The 18764-nt window shown below is 45.8% G+C and overlaps 1 protein-coding gene across 4 annotated transcripts in view; it reads right to left on the bottom strand.

Annotated features, from left to right (window-relative positions):
• Nucleotides 1-7885: 7885 nt before the first annotated feature.
• The window catches only part of ARID1A (AT-rich interaction domain 1A), a 67874-nt gene continuing 56995 nt past the window's right edge, over nucleotides 7886-18764 (bottom strand). The window contains exons 12-20 of one of the 4 annotated variants that reach the window (XM_028514012.2): nucleotides 16814-17021; nucleotides 15559-15691; nucleotides 15209-15381; nucleotides 14691-14841; nucleotides 14476-14610; nucleotides 14299-14392; nucleotides 12909-13800; nucleotides 12420-12550; nucleotides 7886-10499 (exon numbers count right to left, since the gene is read on the bottom strand). In XM_028514012.2, the coding sequence (XP_028369813.1) occupies nucleotides 8772-10499; nucleotides 12420-12550; nucleotides 12909-13800; nucleotides 14299-14392; nucleotides 14476-14610; nucleotides 14691-14841; nucleotides 15209-15381; nucleotides 15559-15691; nucleotides 16814-17021 (3645 nt within the window). In that variant the 3' untranslated portion in view covers nucleotides 7886-8771. Of the gene's footprint in view, nucleotides 10500-12419; nucleotides 12551-12908; nucleotides 13801-14298; nucleotides 14393-14475; nucleotides 14611-14690; nucleotides 14842-15208; nucleotides 15385-15558; nucleotides 15692-16813; nucleotides 17022-18764 lie in introns of all 4 variants that reach the window. The other 3 variants (XM_028514008.2, XM_028514009.2, XM_028514011.2) reach the window with 3 other exon arrangements.

The following is an 18764-nucleotide window of genomic DNA, read 5'->3' as shown; positions in this document are numbered from 1 at the left end:
TAAATCCTTCTCCGTTGGTGCATTTCTTGTTTCTCAGGATTCCAAAGCCTTCTGTGGTTTCGGTTATCTGCCCTCCAAACGAAGCTAAAGGCTGGGTTAGCTTCTGGCCACAACCTTGGCTGAGGGAGGGGTTTATCTTCTACAACAGATACTCTTGTGGGTGGGAACAAAGGAGATGGTTGCTATCTCTCAGGCAAAGAAAGTAGCCCAGATCAGTTTTTGGGGGGTCAGGGACTGTATCTTTTGATTCTTTTTTTTTTAAAACATTTTATTTTTTTTAGAAAGAGGGGAAGGGACTTGGCCCCAGAACCCAGGCATGTGCCCTAACTGGGAATCGAACCAATGACCTTTAGGTTCATAGGCTGGCAATCAACTGAGCCACACTGGCCAGGGCTCTTGATTCTTTATAACTCATTTCAGGCCTTGAGACCTAAACTTCCTTTCATGTATTTGTTGTGTATTGGGTGGTTAAAGTATGTCACATTTTAGTTGTGTATTGGAGAAGGGAAAAAATGGAGTTGAGAAGAGTCTTCCCCCAGGCTTTTCAGTGACACGCACACTTGTTCTCAGCTCCAGAGGCCTGTGAGTGAATCGGCAACTGGGGCCTAAGACTGTGGCTTGAGACTCTAGATGTCTGTGGGGCTCCAAGCAGCACTACTTCCAAGCACCAAACTGAGAAATGAACTGCTCTTGCTTTGTGAATTCATGTGGGGCAAAGACATGCATTGTCTCTCTCTCTCTCTCTCTCTAAAGATTTATTTACTTTTAGAGAGGGGAAGCAAGAGAGGGAGAGAAACATCAGTGTGTGGTTGCCTCTCATGTGGCCCCCACTGGGGACCTGGCCTGCAACCCAGGCATATTCCCTGCCTGGGAATTGAACCGGCAACCCTTCAGTCCACAGCCTATGCTCAATCTACTGAGCTACACCAGCCAGGGTCATTCTCTCTTTTTTGTAAGATTTTATTTATTTACTTATTTATTCATTTTTAATATATTTTATTGATTATGCTATTACAGCTGTCCCATTTTTTCTCCCCTTTATTCCCCTCTGCCCTGCACCCGCTCCCACCAGCATTCCCTTCACCCTTAGTTCATGTCCATGGATCATATATATAAATTCTTTGGCTTCTCCATTTCCCGTATTATTCTTAATCTCCCCCTGTCTATTTTGTACCTACCATTTACGCTTCTCATTCCCTGTATCTTTTCCCCCATTCTCTCTCCTCCCCCCTCCCCACTGATAACCCTCCATGTGATCTCCATTTCTGTGATTCTGTGCCTGTTCTAGTTGTTCGCTTAGTTTGTTTTTAGGTTCAGTTGCTGATAATTGTGAATCTGTTGTCAAGATTTTATTTATTTTTATTTTACTTTTTAATGAATCCTTAGCACAAAAATTTAAATACCACAAAAAAAAAAAAAACCCAAAACCTGGCCCTGGCTGGCATAGCTCAGTGGATTGAGCGCGGGCTGCAAACCAAAGCATCGCAGGTTCGATTCCTAGTCAGGGCACATTCCTGGGTTGCAGGCCATGACCCCCAGCAACCGCACATTGATGTTTCTCTCTCTCCTTCTCCCTCCCTTCCCTCTCTAAAAATAAAATAAATAAAATCTTTAAAAAAAACCCCCTGAAAAACAGTTAGTGTAAGAATTTCAGGAAAATCAAAGTAAATGAAAACAGAATTTTTTAAAATTGTTGTTCAGTTAGTTGTCCCCATTCCCTCCCACCTGCCCCGTCACTCTTCCCTTTCCTGTCCAACCTCTGCTTCCAAAGACAATCCCCACCCCACTGTCTTTGTCCATGAGTCCTTTGTACATGTTCCTTAGTTCCTTGACTTGACCCTTCCTCTTATGTCCCCCATTGCCCCCCTTTCCCTCCCCTCTGGCCTTTATCAGTTTTTTGTTCTTTATTTCCATGTTTCTGGTTTGTATGTCTTGATGATTAGGTTCTACTTATAGGTGAGATCATATGGTATTTGTCTTTCACTGCCTGGCTTATTTCACTTAGCATACTACTCTCCTGTTTCATCATGCTGTCGCCTGTGTAGTATTTCATTGCGTAAATGTACCAGTTTTTTGATCCACTCATTTACTGATGGGCACTTTGGCTGGTTCCAGCACTTGGCTATTGTATTTTATTTTTAGAGAGAGAAGTGGAAGGGAGAAAGAGAGGGAGAAAAACATCAACAGGTTGCCTCCTGCACACCCCCAACTGGGGCCCTGGCCTGCAAACCAGGCATGTGCCCTGATTAAGAATCAAACTAGCGACCTTTTGGTTTGCAGGTCAATGCTCAATCCACTGAGCCACACCAGCCAGGGCTAAAGACATGCATTCTTCAGTTTCTGTCTCCCCACACGAAATTCTCTCAAAAATCTGTAAAAAGGACAGGTGTCTCTTGTGGCAAGTCAGAATTCTAAAGCTCAGCTGCTCAACTGTCACCCTTTAGAGGTAGAACTTTGTCCAGATCTTTAGCTCTACTTTCCTGCAATTTTTCCTTCCTTTCCCTCTCTGCTACGCACTCCCCTCCTCTTCCGCTGTTTCCTGTTTCATTTTGTGGCTCCTGCTCTGACAGGAAAACAAGGAAGCTACATCTTATGCTCTCAAAGCCCTGGTTTGTCAGAATAGAAGGCTAGGTAGGATGGGAGGGGGTTCTGGGCCTCCAAGGCTGTAAGAAGTAGAAGAGGCAATCTCTCTAGTCTGCTTTTTGAGTCAGCAGCTAAAATGGAGCCTGCATCTACACAGTGAGCCGGCTGAGTGACCAGCACTGTGGGAGAGCGAGGGAGACAGAGATGTATCCCAAGGCTCCAGAAACACTCTACACCACCCAGCCACTTCCATTAAGAAGGAAATGTCCTACACCACCAAGAAACAATTTCATAATACAAATCCCCAGCCTAAACAATGCACAAACAATGCACCACTGTTTCTAGAATCCTAGAATGTAAGAGTTACAGCATTTCTGTTTCTTGAAATTGCCTGGCTCTGCTCTTGCTTGAAACACTTCACTGCCAGACCACCCTTTGGCAAGCCCACAGCATTCAGATGTCAGCTGAATGTTACCTCCTCCGAGAGGCCTCCCCTGACTATCTAGCCATAACCAACACCCTGTACTAACTATCCCATTTCTATTTTCTTCATAGCACTCATCACCACCTGGTTGTCCTGTCCATGAGTTTTACTTGTCTGTTTTCCTGTTATGGAATGTAAGCTCTGTGAGAGTGGGGGCCTTATTCAAAGTATTACCACCACTTAGAACAGTGCTTTGCACATTGGAAGTACTCAATAACGATCTGGTGAATAAATCAATTTGTTTAACCTGCTATCTATATTTTAGGGATGCAGGAACTAAGAACAGGGGAAGTGACTGGCCTGAACTTCCACAGCTAGTGGCAGAGGTGGGACTTAAATGTAGGTTTCTAGCCTCCCAAGCTGGTTTTTCCCCAAACCCCCTGCAAAACTCCACACTATTTTTAATGTTTCTCAAGTTTACCTCTTCCTCTCTCTTTTTTCCCCCCACATAACCATTTACGGGCTATGCCAAGAATACTACACAGGACAGACACACCAATGCCTAACTACTCTTTCCTCCACTAAATTCTTCTTACCTGCTTGATTTATTCAACAAAATGGGAATGTCTACTCTGTCAGAGGGAATAACACTGAACAAGGCAGATACAGCTCTTGTCCTCATGGAAATATCTACCTCATGGATTGTACAGTGCTTGCCATGAAGTGCTAAGGATGGGCTGTTAGACCTCTCTGAATGAAAAGAGGAGTGATTTTTCCACTGAAGGTATGGAGGAAAGTTCTCATGGAACACTCCCCTCCTTGAAGCACTCTGACAACTCATTTCTCTCTGTAGCTGTGTTACCTTGCTCCTGCCACATCTGGAGATGGCCTTGGCCCCAGACTGAGCAGAGAAACAGCCCAGTCTATCTATCTATTCTCAGTAGCTCAGTTTCCAGACACTAAACTTTCCATGACCCCAGTCCTATTTGAATATTGGAGAAGTTGAACCTGATCTGGAACTTTGGCTTTGAAGCCATGTCATTATGGGAAAAAATGACCACACAGGCCTCTGATACCTGTCACTGCCAACTGTTAGCAGACAGAGCTAATGACTGTGATGACAGGCAGCTGGGCCTTACCAGAACTTCATGCTACTTCTTTTTGCTAGGGATAAAAGGCATAACGGCAGTTTCCAAGGATCTTGGGTGACATTCACATCCATCCTGAAACCTGGGCTGGCCAAAAGCCTATGTTTTGGGTTTCTGCTGCATCACTCGAAATTGCCCATCCACTCCAGGACAAAGATCCTGCCCTACCTCCCAGACACAGGACCCAAACACTCATCCTTCGAAAGCCATGGACACAAGGTTATTTTTCATCCTTTCTTTGGTGTTTGCCTTTCAGTAGTTAGAAAACCTTGACCCCACTGAGAGGCCTAGTGGGAAGGGCCTTAGCCACTTAGGGGTGGCAGTGGCTGTAAGGCAAAAGAGCCAATGAGGTTCAGAGTATTGTTTAGGCCAGACTTGGCTGCTCTCCAGCTATGAAAGAAGGTTAAGGTCATTTAGGGGGTGGGGAGGGAGGAGCCTGGGAAAAGAACTACTGGACACACCCCTGGGCTCTCTACTGGCAAAGGCTCTATTTACTTCTCAAAAGCAAATTACTCACAGCTCAGTGGCTAGCAGTTCTTGGCCTGTGTTAACACCAGTCAGAAACTGGAGACCAGGCTAGGCTCTCCCTGCATTGCAAGAAAGCAGATGAAAGGAACCCAGGAAACCAAACTCCTAGGCAATGCTCCACACACAGCCCAGAAATGCACTTTCTACACTAGACAGTGGAGTTCAAGAGGCCCGGAGCAAAACTAGCCATTAGCATTATTGCTCACCAAAGTATAGATATGAAAATTTTCTGTTTTTTCCAGAAGAGTCCTAGGAAATTGTCTTGGTCAATGGTTAGTCAATTGTCTCCATTTCTCCCTCTCTCAATACAGAAATACTTCTCATTCCTGTCCCTGACTCAAATATTAACAACCATATACAGTTTGATGAACACTTGACTGGAATTCTTGGGGATAATTTTACCTTATGCTAAATACAACAAAAACAAATCTTGCTTGCTGAGCTCCACTGCTAGATCCAGTTAAGTCTGGCTGTCCTCTGACCCAAGAAGAAAGTTCAGCCTGGTGAATTAGGAAGAGCATGGGCCTTGGACTCTGGGAGATCTTGGTTGGTATGTGAGCTCATACAAGCCACTTTCCTCAACTATAAAATGGAAGCCAGAATACTGATCTCACAGGCATGGGACTGTTTTACGTACTATGTCTGGTACACACGTAGGTACTCAATAGAGAGCTGTTGTTTCAAGTTTCACTTCTAAGTCTCCACAATAATTTCTCTGTAACTGGTTCTGGTTTCTTCAACGTTTTCTCGAAGTGGATGAACAGAGAAGCTATATATTGTAATACTGGCCTATAAAAGTAATTGCATGATTAATGAATTCTACATTTCATTAATCAACTATGTGCCAGACTGTGCTGTAGGACAGGAATACAGTGAACAAAATAACACCCCTGCCCCCAGAGAGCTTACATTCCAGTGTAAAGACAACAAAGAAGTACAACATATAACACGCCAGACAGTAACAAGCACTACCAAGAAAATTTAAGACAGAAAAGGGAAATAAGGCAAGGGAGCAGATTGCTCTTTTAAATAGGGTGGCCAAGGAAAGCTTCACTGATATATTTGAGCAGACTTGAAGAAAACTTCAACCATGCAGTTATCTGGTGAGTATTCTGGACAGAGGAATGGTCAATGCAAAGGTCCCACAGTGGAAACAGCCCTGTACAGTGCAGTCAGCAATGAGGAAGAGAAGAGCCCAGAGAGGAAACAGCAAGCTAGATAACTGAGGGCCTTGGAGGTTGTTATAATGATCTGGAGTTTTACTTAGAATGAGAAGCACTTTTTTTTGGAAGATTTTATTTTTAGAGAGAGGAGAAGGGGAGAGGGAAAGAAACATCAATGTGTGGTTGCCTCTTGAGCGCCCCCTCCTGGGGACCAGGCCGGAAACCAAGGCCATGTGCCCCGACTAGGAATTGAACTGGCAACCCTTTGGTTTGCAGGCTAGTGCTGAATCCACTGAGGCACAACAGCCAGGGCCACTAAAGGATTTTGATGTGACTTGGTTTTAAAGGGAGCTTTTGGTTGCTATGTAGAGAATGGATTCAACCAAGCCAAGCAGAAGCACAGAGGCCAGTTTGGAGACTATTTCAAGAATTCAAGAAAGATATGGTAGTGTCTTAAACTACAGTAATAGTGGTTCAAGTGAGGATTAATTTTTGAAGAATGCTAACAGACTGGATGTGGAAATTAAAATAGTCAAGGACTTTTTTTTTCTTGCCAAGCAATGGAATTATTATTTACTGAGAAAACTATGGGAGAGGCAGGTTTCTAGGGGAAGATGGCATTTTAGTTTGGGCATGTTCAAATTAAACTTCCAGAGATGTCAAGAAAGCAGCCGAATGCTCTCATCTGTAATCAAGGGAGAGAGCAACTCTGGAGAAATTAATGGTTAAGCTGGAGGCTGCTTCCAAATTAATGGTTGTCTTATTAACAAGTTTTTAAAATTTAATCTTTACTATATTTTTCCATTACCATTTAATAACAATTTCTAAGAAAAAGAGATCATCCCCTTTGCCAACTATTACCAAAAGTTTCTAGAGCAGTGATTTTCAACTGGTGTGCTGCAAAATTTTTAAAAACACGTTAAGACCTAGCTAGTTGGGGCACTGAGCTCTTTTCCCTTAGATTGTCAAGTTAAAAAATGACAATGGCCAACACAACAGCCACGTGGTGTGAATTAGTCGAAATTACACCTGTTTTGTTTTGTTTTTTGCCCTGACTGGTATGACTCAATTGGTTGAGAATTTCCCCACAAATCAAAGGGTCATGGGTTTGATTTCCAGTCCGGACACATGCCTGGGTTGTGGGCTGGTCCCAGGTTGGGGCACGTGTGATCAATGTTTCTCTCCCTCGCTTTCCCTATCTCTAAATATTTTTTAAAATTACTTTTTGTTAGATTAGCAAAAATGTATTTTTTGGTGTGCACAGAGTTTTAGTAATTAGCTTATGTGTGCCACAAGATGAAAAAGGTCGAAAATGTTCTAGAGTATCATCAATTTCTTTGGCTATTTAAACCCAATTTATCTTGTGCTTTTAATGCCTAAAACTTCCTCTTGCAGGTGAAATGATCTCAGCTTTCTTAAATTTAAACTGATACTGTGGAAAGTAAAGTGAAAATATGGTGCAGAAACGACAAGGTCCAGAAGGACATTTCCTAGGAAAGACAGCACACCAAGGAAGAGTTGCAAGAACAGGAAGCACAACCCCCAAAAGTTAAACTTTTAAATAGTTTGAAAACAATAAAAAGCCTCACAAATGTCTTACCAAGATTTAATGTACATTTATTCTTAACACGTGGAACATATAGTATAAAGATTTCATACTGAATAAATGATATTCATTAAGCCAAAAAAGGAAAAAAGGAGGAATTTACATCAAGTTTTAGCTACATTGTTTGAAATACAAATATGCAGATTTTATCACTGAAAAAATCTCAATTGTGTTTCTTCATCAGGAACTTCAACTGAACCTAGAACTTCACACCTCGATTAGAAAGAAAACAAAACAAACAAAAACCCAGGAAAAAATAAACTATAAGTTGATTGGCTGCTGAGACAGCAAGGACTTTTTACAGAGACCTGTACAGCATCGCGCCAAGAGGGATGATGTCTGGCAAGAGATTAAATAGCTTTGTCTCGCTTTGTGCAGGTCACCAACTTGTTAACTCGTCATACTATAAAGGGGTAGCTGGGAGGGGGAACCAAACTGTGGGGACCCAAGGGTATGTGCAATGTACAACGTCATATATATACACACGTGGCAGCACAGCGGCTGCAGCTAAAGGTTAAAACCAGTTCTAAGAGGTGATCTCAGGGTTATTCATACAATCAAGGAGGAGAGAAAGAGGTCAGGGTGTTGTAGGTTCACACATGATACTTTGGGGGAAAAGCCTTTTTTTTTTCTCCTCAACATTTAACTAAAAACATTTTTAAAAACTACAGCTTGCTGCTGACCCAGCGTTTTCTCTTGTTTCCATGTGAGACATTATTATTACAGTATGTTTACAGTATCAGGTGTACAGTACAGTACATGGAAGGGTCTACACTCTACTGCACAGGCCTCTCTAGTGAACAGGGTCTGTCCACAACTGTGAAATTCTCGGCTCCTGCAAGATTGTGAATGTTACAACAATAAACCACACACAGTTCAGCAGTCACCTTATTTTGTCCTTCAGAGGCTTTTTTTTTGTATTTTTTCTTTTTTTTAACCATTAAAAACAGTTATGAAATGTGGCGTCCCATTGATGCAAGGACCGGGAAAGCCATTTTTATTTATTTTTTTTCCCCAAACTCACTGTAAACAACAGTAACTTTGGTTAAAATAAAAAAGTCTTCTATGTAGGCAGAGCTTTGTCTTTTCAAATAGGGTGAGGTCCTGAGGGGAGTTAGGTGAGGACAAGGAACAGAAAGGTAGAAAGGTGAGGGGGGCTGGGAGGGAAGAGAAATAGGAGAAACTTTTTTCCCAAGGGAGAAGCTGGACAGCACAGGGTAAACTGGATTCTGAGGTGGTTTTGCATAAATAAAGGGCAACAGTCAGTTTCTAAGTTCACACACGCACACACACACAGGGAGGGAGGTGTCCCACGGCTGTCATGACTGGCCAATCAAAAACAGTACATCACAGATGACTTGTGAAACCAATGAGTTCATCAATGGTGATACCGAGATGTCCAACAGCCGTGACTCGTACAGCGTGAACTCTGAGTGGTTTTCGTCCACCTTGGCCAGGGCCAGCAGCGCACGGGCAGCCCGCCGCATCATGTCCACACTAGTTGGCTCAAAGGGCGGGTTCTGCATGTGGAGCAGGCTCGCCTGGCTCTGTTGGAACTGTGTGGCAGCAAGGCTGTCCTCCAGAAAGCCCAGGAGGTTGCCGATGCTGCCCTTCTGCACTGCGATGGCTCGGGCTGCCAGGCTGTCGCCCTGCGCCAGGTTGGCCAGCAGTACCACGGCCATCTCCCGGCATACCGGGTTCTTTCGGTCACTGAGGAAGCGCACCATGGTGCTATACAACTTCTCCAGGCGGCTGAAGGGGGGTGTGGCAAGGATCAGGTCCACATTGTTGTCCTGGATGCTGAGTTTGCTGAGGGTTTCCAAGACCAGTCTCTGGGGGGAAAGGACGGCATTGGGGCCCAAGGTGGAGAAGGGGTCCTGGGCTTCAGCTGAAGGGCACACTGCCCAGTGTAGGAGTCCATCCAGGACAGGCAGGCAAATGCTCTCAGGGTACGGGGAGAGGTCCAACTGCCCCGAGATGTTGGCTAGTGTGACCAAGGTGTTTTCCCGGAGCATCTCCAAGCAGTCCCACCACCACTCCACTTTGTTGCAGCTCACCCCTTGGTCCTGTTCCTCCTCCTTCTCATAAGTTAGTGGTGCCTGCTTCCGTTCTGGATGCTTGTGATGCAGAAGGATCAGCTTGCCCAGGATTAGCAGCAGCCCTGGGTGTTTGGACATCTCAAAGTCGTTACCTGGCACAAATGACAGGCTTCGGATAGTATTGGAGACACAGATGCAGCGCTTGGCAAGGGAATCCTGCCAGTCCAGAAGGGTACACAGTGGAGTCTCATCTTTACTGTGAGGTTCATCCTCTAGGATCTTGATGTTCCGGTGGCTCTGTGCTGGGCTGATGCCAAATGGAAACTTGCTGCTCTCCTTGGTAGCCTCTGTACTCTTAGCTCCCTCCTCAGTCAATGTGCTAGACCGAGTGGACAACATATCATCCATAGTGGCTGTGATCCGTTTCTCTGGGGGGCCATCAGGTGGGGGGCCCTCTTGTTCTGTTGTCCCTTGTGTACCCTCTCCTGCTATGATATGTTTCCGGGTGACTGGTAGGCAGGGCATATGAGGCTGAGTAGGCAGAAGCTCTGTCTTGCTCTCAAAGTGGGTCTGGATATGCTCAGTGGTGTCCCCCCCACCAATCCGCCAGTGCAGCAGGCCACTGTCAAACTCCTGCACGCGCCCAAGCTTATCTGAGCAGTCCACCACAAACGGGTCATTCTTCTGCACGATCTTTACTGGAAGTTTGTCAAACTTACTAGTAAGTTTTTCCTCACTATTCTCTGAGGCTGCCTTGTCCTTGCCTGAAAAGGCCATCTCCTCATCATTTTCAACTACTTCCTCTTCTTCTTCCTCTAGTTTAGGACCTAGAAGGTCTTCCTCATCCTCCCCATCTACAGGGGTTGGACTAGACGCCTTGCTGAATCTCCCAGGGTCCAATAGTGTTCTCTGCCCTGGGTCACCCACCTCATACTCCTTTAAAATGCCAAAGATCTCAATCAGGCAACGTCGGAAATATTCCACAAGGAGCTCTAGCAACCCTGGGAGCTAAAGAGAAAGAACAGGAAATAAATTAAGGGAGAAAAGTGGGCTAAAATAAGAATCCTTGACTGGAGAGATCTCCAAGGATCTTCTATCTGCTCTCCACCCTTTCCCTCCAGGTCAGACATTTGTAGCACTGTGAAAGGCAGAGGGGCTTCCTTCCAAAGACTCTCTACACAGTGAGTCCTTTAATCTCTCCTATGACAGGCACAGAGTTCTTCCCTCTGCCCAACTAACCTACCTTCAAGTGAGCCTGCCTCCAGGATGGAAACGCTGACCAATAGCTCTGCACCCTCACTACCACTGCCACCATCTCTCAGCCTCCTCTCACAACCAATTTCTGCTTTTCTTTACTAGGTCCGGTTTCCTACCCATTGGTCACTGTCATTGTCCCTTTTAGAATAATATATATATATTATTAATTATTCTATATATAGAGACAGATGTTTATCTGTTCTCTTCTCTCCAAGCTCCCCAGCATTATAGGAGGCTGGACATTCATAAATCATGCAACAGAATGAATGGGATGAGGCTTTGCCAAACACTGGTCCAAGCTGGTGCTAGGGAAACCCAAATTCCAGCTTGGATCCTGTATAGGCCATTTACCTCTAGATGAAAACACTAATTTCTAATCAAATCAATTTCTGGTGGAATGGTATAGCAGAATGGAAAAAAATAAGAGCTTTAGAATTAGAAAGATCTAGGTTTCAACTCTGGCTTTTCCAGGAACTAGCTGGGTGATTTAACTTTCTAAGCTGTAGTTTTTTTCCATCTTTCTGGAAATTCCTAAACTTTACAGGGTTGTTGTGAGGTCTAAATGGAATATATCAAATGTGTAGAGTATGGAAATTGTTCAATAAATATTTGTTTCTTTACTTTCTTATGGGAGACGATATTATGCAATAGAGTCAGGTTTTAAAAGTCACAACAACTCTGTTAGGACCCAGCCAGTTAGCTCAGTTGGTTAGAGCATTGTCCCAATATGCCAGGGTTGTGGCTTGGATCCCCAGTCAGGGCATGTATAAGAATTGAACAATGAATGCATAAATAAGAGAAACAAAAAACTAATGTTTCTCTCTCTGTGTTCCTCCCTCCTTCTCTCCCTCTCTCTCAAATCTATAAATAAAAAGAAAGAAAAAAATCCCTCTTAACAGCTGTGTGAACCTGGGAAAAGATAAAGACTCTGAACCTATGGCCACACCTGCCTCAGAAGTCTATTGTATGACATGAAAGAAAATATGAAGAACCTGGCACAAAATGAGGACAAAATAAACAGTAACAATGAATAACAATGCCTCCTTAGTCAGCACCTATATAGATGAGTTGGTTGGTGGACACTAAGAACGATCAAAAGGAAGAGTAGGATGGTGCAGCAGAAACTTCCCAGTTACTGGGAAAACTCAAGGTGCATGCCTTGTGGAGAGAGTGTCTGGAGAATCACCTCTGCGGGAACATTACGAAATCTCTCCATCTCCTTAACCCCTGCCCCAAGCACTTCCCATCCTATGCCTTAGGCAAATGGGATCAAGAAGAATCTCCTCTATTCAGAGTAATGAAATAAGAAAGGGAATAAAGAAACTATTTTGCTCACTGATGAAGACCATAGGTTCCTCTTGGTAGTCTAGAAAACATGGTGTCTTCACTGACATCCATAGAATCTGCCTTTCTTACCAATACCGAAGAGTTTCCCTCTAATTCCCTTTGAAGTCAATACTGATACCTTACACACAAATTATTACTGTTCTCAGTATTCTGGGCTCATGGGCAGTGGCCAAGGGCTGGCAAGGAAGATATCAGAGAAGGAGAGAGATAGAGACCATGTTGGCTGGGGATAATGTAAATTCCCAGTGTCACTTAATATCACTGACTTTAAGAAGACACCAGGCCCTCACAACCCTCCAATCTTCTCTAGGCACCTGTACTCACCTGACTGAGGTTGAAGGTCATGATACTGTTGTCATCATATAACAGGATGTTAATGGTGTCTAATGCCCATGTGCTCTCTGCCAGCAGCCCAGACTTGAGGGACATCATTACTCGCCATGCCTCTGGAGTTCCTGAAACAAAACTTCCAGGTCATCCATCCACCAAGCCCAGGGTGGCTGGAAGTCACCCTAGGGCTGGCCGATCAGTCAGGCTACTATGAAGATAACAACAAACGGGCAGTTCCTATCTGGGAGATGGCAGACATCTACTTCTCAAGGCTTTTAGGCCCTCTTAGGACCTCAGTGTGTAGCAATTCCTTTAAGTAAAAGCCTGAAATCAGCCCATTTCTTTCTTATACAAATGTCTTTGGCTCTGTTTTAGTTAACACTGGTCCACATTTTATCTCATGCAGAATATCAGGATGGAGGGAGAACAATGGACAAGATGAAAGGGGCAGATCATACAACCTAATCAAAGAGGTCTCCTTACCAATGTCTTTCATGGTGAGTCGCCTCCTCTGCTTCAACACAGGCTGTGTGGCTTCAACAGAGCCAGGTGGGAAGGTGATGTCCCGCCGGATCATGGGGGGCTGCACAGGGGCAGGTGCTATGTGCGAGGCAGGTACAGGGGGCCCTGCCTTTTGCATCTTCATCCCAGAGTGCAGGAATGGAGACTTGCTAGGAGAGGTGCGGTTCTCCATTGGCCGAGGCAGGGGAGCAGGGCTGGATACCTGAGGAATGTGATTCTGCATGCTTGGTGGGGGCTGGTAGTTGGAAGGAGGGGGCCTTGTCATGGCGGGCACAGGCGCAGAGGGACCATATGGGGGCTGACGTGTGCCATGGGAAGGCCATGAGCCTTCATGGTTAGCCCTCTGATCCGTATGCAGCATTTCATCTGTTCGGTTCACACCATGATAGGCGGGGCCTTGGGGGGCAGAGCCTGTGCTCTGCCTATTGGTGTAATTGTAGGTCATGTCATTACGCCCTTGCCACATGGTGCCTTGCTGAGCAACCTCAGCTGATGCCTGTATGGGGCCACCCATCATTTGTGGTGGTATGTTCTGCTGGGCACTGGAACCAGGGGGTGCTGAGACACGGTCTCGGCCAAACTGGAATGGAAACTGGTTCTGGGGGCCACTTGCTGGTCGGCGCTCAGTAGCAGCAGCGGCAGTGGCAGGATATGCATTGCCATACTGGTTGTACACATCTTGCTGAGGTGAAGGCTGGGCAGCTTGTTGCTGGCTGGCAGTCTGGGGCTGGGCTGGAGGCAACTGCTGCTGCTGGGGCTGCCCCTGCCCTGTGCTGTACGGCACACTGTACATCTCCCCTTCATGCCGCTTGGCAGGAGGGCCGTATGTGCTATCCATTGGCCGCTTGTAATTCTAAGACAGGGACAAGCAGGGAGAAGTTAATACTTTGTGCTCAGAGACACAAGAACTACAGCTGCCAAGACAGCTATGCCAGACACTCAATGAGCTTGTTCCTGCCCCTCTAGAAGAGACACAGACTCTAACAGAACAAAGGAATACTCTTCTTAAATTATTTTTCAAAATTATTTCTGAAATTGACAATTATTCTCTCTTCCTCTCTGGCTCTCCCTTACTCTAAGTAGAACTAAAGAAAAGTTCAAAAATCAAAATAAAAGGTCTGTTTCTAGTCCTTTGGGGGCTGCACAGGGGCAGGTGCTTCTAGTTCTTCTGGAGAACTAGAAACTGAACTAGATTCCAAATAGAATAGAGATTGAGGACGTGGCTGTTTAGGCAGAACTGGCTATTTGGGTGGGAGAAGACCACCAAAGTATCTAAAGTGAGGTTCTCAGACTTTCCACCTTAGATTTCTACCCGGCTGTGTGTGTCAGTCCACCCGAATACCCTCCTCACCTGCTGCTGCTGCTGATACATTGTGGTCTGCTGGCTGGGGAAGGGGCTGCTAGAAGGGGTGCCTTGAGTGAACTGATTGCCATAGGAATCATGTCTGCAAGGAGGGAGAAAAACAGGATCACGGTGGGAAATGGCAAAGCCCAACGCACAGGGGCACTGAGGCCAGGCTTCACTCACCGTTGCTGCTGTTGCTGCTGCTGGGGAGGGTAGCGGCTAGGAGAATACATCCCCGAGTCTGGGTTGGAAGGCATGAGATTCGGCTGTGGGGCTCCAGTGCCCATGTTTCCCTCAGGTCCTATTCCAGGCTCCGTCCTAAACAAAATACGAGAAGCACATGAGTCCACTATAGCTGTGGGGTTCTGGGGTGGGACAGGAGTGGGGGCCATGCTTACCTCACTCTGTCATAAGGACCTCCATAAGGATAGTGCTGTCGTGGTCCCATTGCCACATTTGCCAGCCCAGGGCCGGCAGCTCGGCTGTAGGGGTCCCCCATCCCGCCGTTGGGGCCCTGCCCTGAGGACATGAAGGGATCACTCCCTGGAGCTGAGTGTAGAAAGGCAGGCAGTGAGCAAACTACTTGATGAGCAAGTCTAGCAATCCACCCCCTTGCTTGCCCCAAAGACCCATGCCTTCTTCAGAGCTCTAGTTTGTTGCTTTTGTTTTCCTGATAGGTTTAAAACACAGATCTAAAGAGGCCCCAATCAATAAAGAACATATACTTCTTAAGGGGAATAGGGTGAGACTAGGGAGAAGAAGACAAGAAAGAAGGCAGGGATGAAGACGGGTGGTTAGGTTTGAAAATATCCATCTCAGAATATGGCTTGACAAGAACCCTGAATCACTCTCAATCTATCAACCCACTTCCTTAGCTCTGTTCTCAAGGGTAAAAGGCCAACAGCAAATTGGTCACCTTTCCTCATGCTGCCATAAGGATCCTTATTTGGCTCGTAGGACATGCGCCCCATCATGTCAGAGGTATTCATACTGGGCTGATACCCAGGGTTTGGAGTCATGGAATTCCGTTTCTGGAATGTGGGGTCACCTCCATCAGGAAAAGCATCCTGGATCCCGACTGAATTGCTCCTGCTCCAGAGCAAGGAAAGTCAATTAAATCCCAAATAAAGCAATTCCTCTGATAATACAGGACACAGGGGAGTCACTGGCTGGGCGGCCAGAGCAGAGACCACACCAGGCTGCATAGGAACTCTTGCACTTCTGCGCAGGGTATCCCAAACCACCTGCCCCTACTCGTGGTCTTACCTCATGCCTGGCAAGGGGGGGATCTGACTGTGTGGTGTGGATGCTGGAGTTGGTGGCTTCAAGTCTCCCCCTTCTGCCATGGAACTGCTGGTTGACTGAGGTGTCTGTGGCCCCTGCATAGACCCTGATCCAGCTGTGGATAGAGATGCAGGGTGAGCAGGACAATGTTTCACTCTCTCAGAGACCCATGCCCTGGGATCTCTTCTGAAAAGATTGTTATAAGGCCAAAGCTAGGGTTCTTTAAAGCCTAAATCACCTTCTCCACAGGAAATCTCATTAAGGCTAGGTAATAAAAAAGGGAATTTGAGGGCTCAATAGTGGTCCTTGCTGTTTCACATTGGGAGACTATAAGTGGTATGGCGATGCCATCACCATACTGTTGATTCCTTGAGTCTCCACCAGATTCCTTGACTATTTTACTCTCCCCTACCCACACCCCAGGACCCTGCCAACCATGTAATGCTGGTGCACAAGTTCCCATTCAGAGCCCCTAGAATCATGGGTATAAAGGCCCCAAACCAGCAGTGTACATTAGGACATAGGAGTTCCCATTCTCAAACATCCAGCAGTGCTACCACTCAGGTTCAAATGTTCCTCTAAGCTGATAAGCACAGAATTACCAATAATTAATGTTTCCATTAGTTAACACCCCCAGAAGCAGATATCCCATTGCTTGGTGAGTCACCTCAGGTACTCATTATACCCCCAGAGGTCAACATCAGAGCACATCGGTTTACACCAACCTTCTCTGAGTCCTGGCCTTCCCGTGCTTGCCCAGGCACCAGCCTCTTCTCAGAAAGGAGGGTGGGCAGAGACACTCCCATCAGAGTGTTCCATTCATATCTCTTCCCCATGTCCTCCTTCCCATTCATTACCATTTCAGCTCCCTAGGGAATTGAGGGCTCTAGTTTGAGCTGCATTCTAAGGCACTGACATCAGTGGGCCAAAGTTCCCAGATAGTCTTGCCTCACTGCTGTTTGTCAGATTTCCCCACTCCTCTGATGTCCCTTCTACTCACTAGCGTATAAACATTTGGCAAGATGCCAGGTGCACAGTGACAATGAAAACCTAAGGGCTACTGTAGACTACCTCTAAAGGGAGTTGCCACTGCCAGATCTTTAGTCTGCCAACCTGTTATGCCCCATGATAGGTAAGAGCACGCATCCCTGCAGGCCAGTGCTGGTGAACAAAAAACCTGGACCCTTGAATACTACCCTTGAAGGGTTAACCTTGGCAGGGCTCACCCAATCCCTACCTGGAGAAGGAGGCTGGATTTTGGGCTGGGACTTCTTGGAATCAGCAGCTGCAAAGATGTCTGGGGGTGGGTCTTCTCCCCGTTCAATCTTGCACTCAAAGGCATAGAGACACTGGATATACTGCTTTTTCAAGGAGCTGGCAGCACTGCTTGAAGTGCCAACATTGAGGTTGGTCGCAAGTTCCCGCCATTTTTTGTTCTTGTTGACCTGCACAACCAACCAAAAGAGTTGGGGTACATCTTCTTGCCCACAAGTCCCAAACCCCATCAGACTACCAGGTACCCATCTCTTATGGAATCACAATTCTCAGTGAACCACAGAAGTTAACCCTGCTTGATGGACAGTCCACAATAAACATTAAATTCATGGCTGGCTTTCCTCTACCTTTGGTAGGCTCTATCCACAGACAACAATTAGACAAAGTGAATAGGGCAAATTTCATATCATTGTTAGAATACGATTAAGAAGGTATGATCTTTACACATGTATACTACTGAAAAATTATGTGCATATCATCAGATCCAACTCCTATTTTAAATGTACCAATAAAAATTAACATTTCATAAAATAGAGGTGTGTGGTAATATCAACAAATACCCTGCTTAACTTACTTTGTCAAACTGGGGGTTTCACATCTGATTTCTTTTTCAGCGTGGGGTTCTTTGCAATTTGACATTCTGTTCCACTACTCCCCTGCATCCCAGTGACATATAACTAACTACAAGCCCCTCTCCCTCACCAGTCACTGTCCTGACTGCCCAGATGCACTAGGCCCTATGACTTCTTTTGTACCTTCCCAGAAGCCAGCCTCGTCTTGCCTCCTTTCCTCAGCCTCAGGACATAGGATTCCCAATCCCTAGGGTTACTCTTTCTGCTCTAGCCAAGCAGGTCTCCTTCTTCATGAATTCTTATGCTTATTTGACCACCATGTGGTAAGTCTACGGAGATCTCACGAGCTGGGAATGCTGGCTTTCCAGTCCCAAATCCATAAAGGAAATTCAGTATGTTGTGATACCTGTTGATCTGATACCAACGATACCAGAGAGAAGAGTGATAAAGAAGCAAAGAAAAGAACAAACTAAACGGAGAAAAGGTGACCAGGAAAACTTCTAGAGCAGGGAGATGGTGTTGGCAGGGACATTTGAGACTCCCATCTCCAGGCCATCTGGGCCAGTCAACTGGAATGGGCCCCTCCTCCTACCTAAACCCTACTAATCCTTTAGAAAAGCTCAGGGCTCATCTTTTGTCTTCCTGGAGCCCTCACAAACAACTTATAACAGTAATCTTTCCCCTCCGAACTGTCTTTAAAGTTCAATTATATCATAGCACCTAAAAGGTGCTAAAAAGGTTGGCATCCTTTTGCAAACTAAGACAGGCCCAGGCTTTGAGATTCCCTCCTGTACCTCATCTTAAGTTCAGAAGCCCACTCAATTGAAAGTGTGCTCCCTCGCCCTACAAGCAGGAGAGGCCTGTGTGTGAGAAATAGTACCAGGGAGAATGGTAGGAATAAGTCCAGGGTCACCTCAGAAGCCTTTGTGGCTTTGCTTCCCACGCCACTTATGTGGCAGTGCGCACGTGTCTTGTTTTGTTTTGTTTTCCTTTGTGGGGGAGGGAAATAAAGCCTGAAGGGAGAAGGAATTCATAACTGACTGTTGGTTGGCTTCATTCCAATCACTTTCTTTTCTGCTGGTGACAGCTGTTTTCCTCTTCTGATTTAGGTTTGGAATACATCCCTCCCAGCCACGCCTCCCCTGAGCTCAGCCACAAACTCAGAACCAACAGCAGTCTCCTGGTCTAATGAGCACAGAACACACATAGGAGGAAAGTTTGCAAGTCCTAGTATGCTGTTTTGTCAGGGTTGCCTCACCTGTTTGCCTCCTGGGCTAAGTGTAAAACAAGGCTGTAAGGTATTAGGGCAGAGGCTGAGGGTGGCATTCAGTTCAGAGGTTT

Source organism: Phyllostomus discolor, chromosome 5 (genome assembly GCF_004126475.2).
Source record: "Phyllostomus discolor isolate MPI-MPIP mPhyDis1 chromosome 5, mPhyDis1.pri.v3, whole genome shotgun sequence".
Classification (NCBI taxonomy): domain Eukaryota; kingdom Metazoa; phylum Chordata; class Mammalia; order Chiroptera; family Phyllostomidae; genus Phyllostomus; species Phyllostomus discolor.
This window is presented reverse-complemented; position numbering and strand designations above follow the sequence as displayed.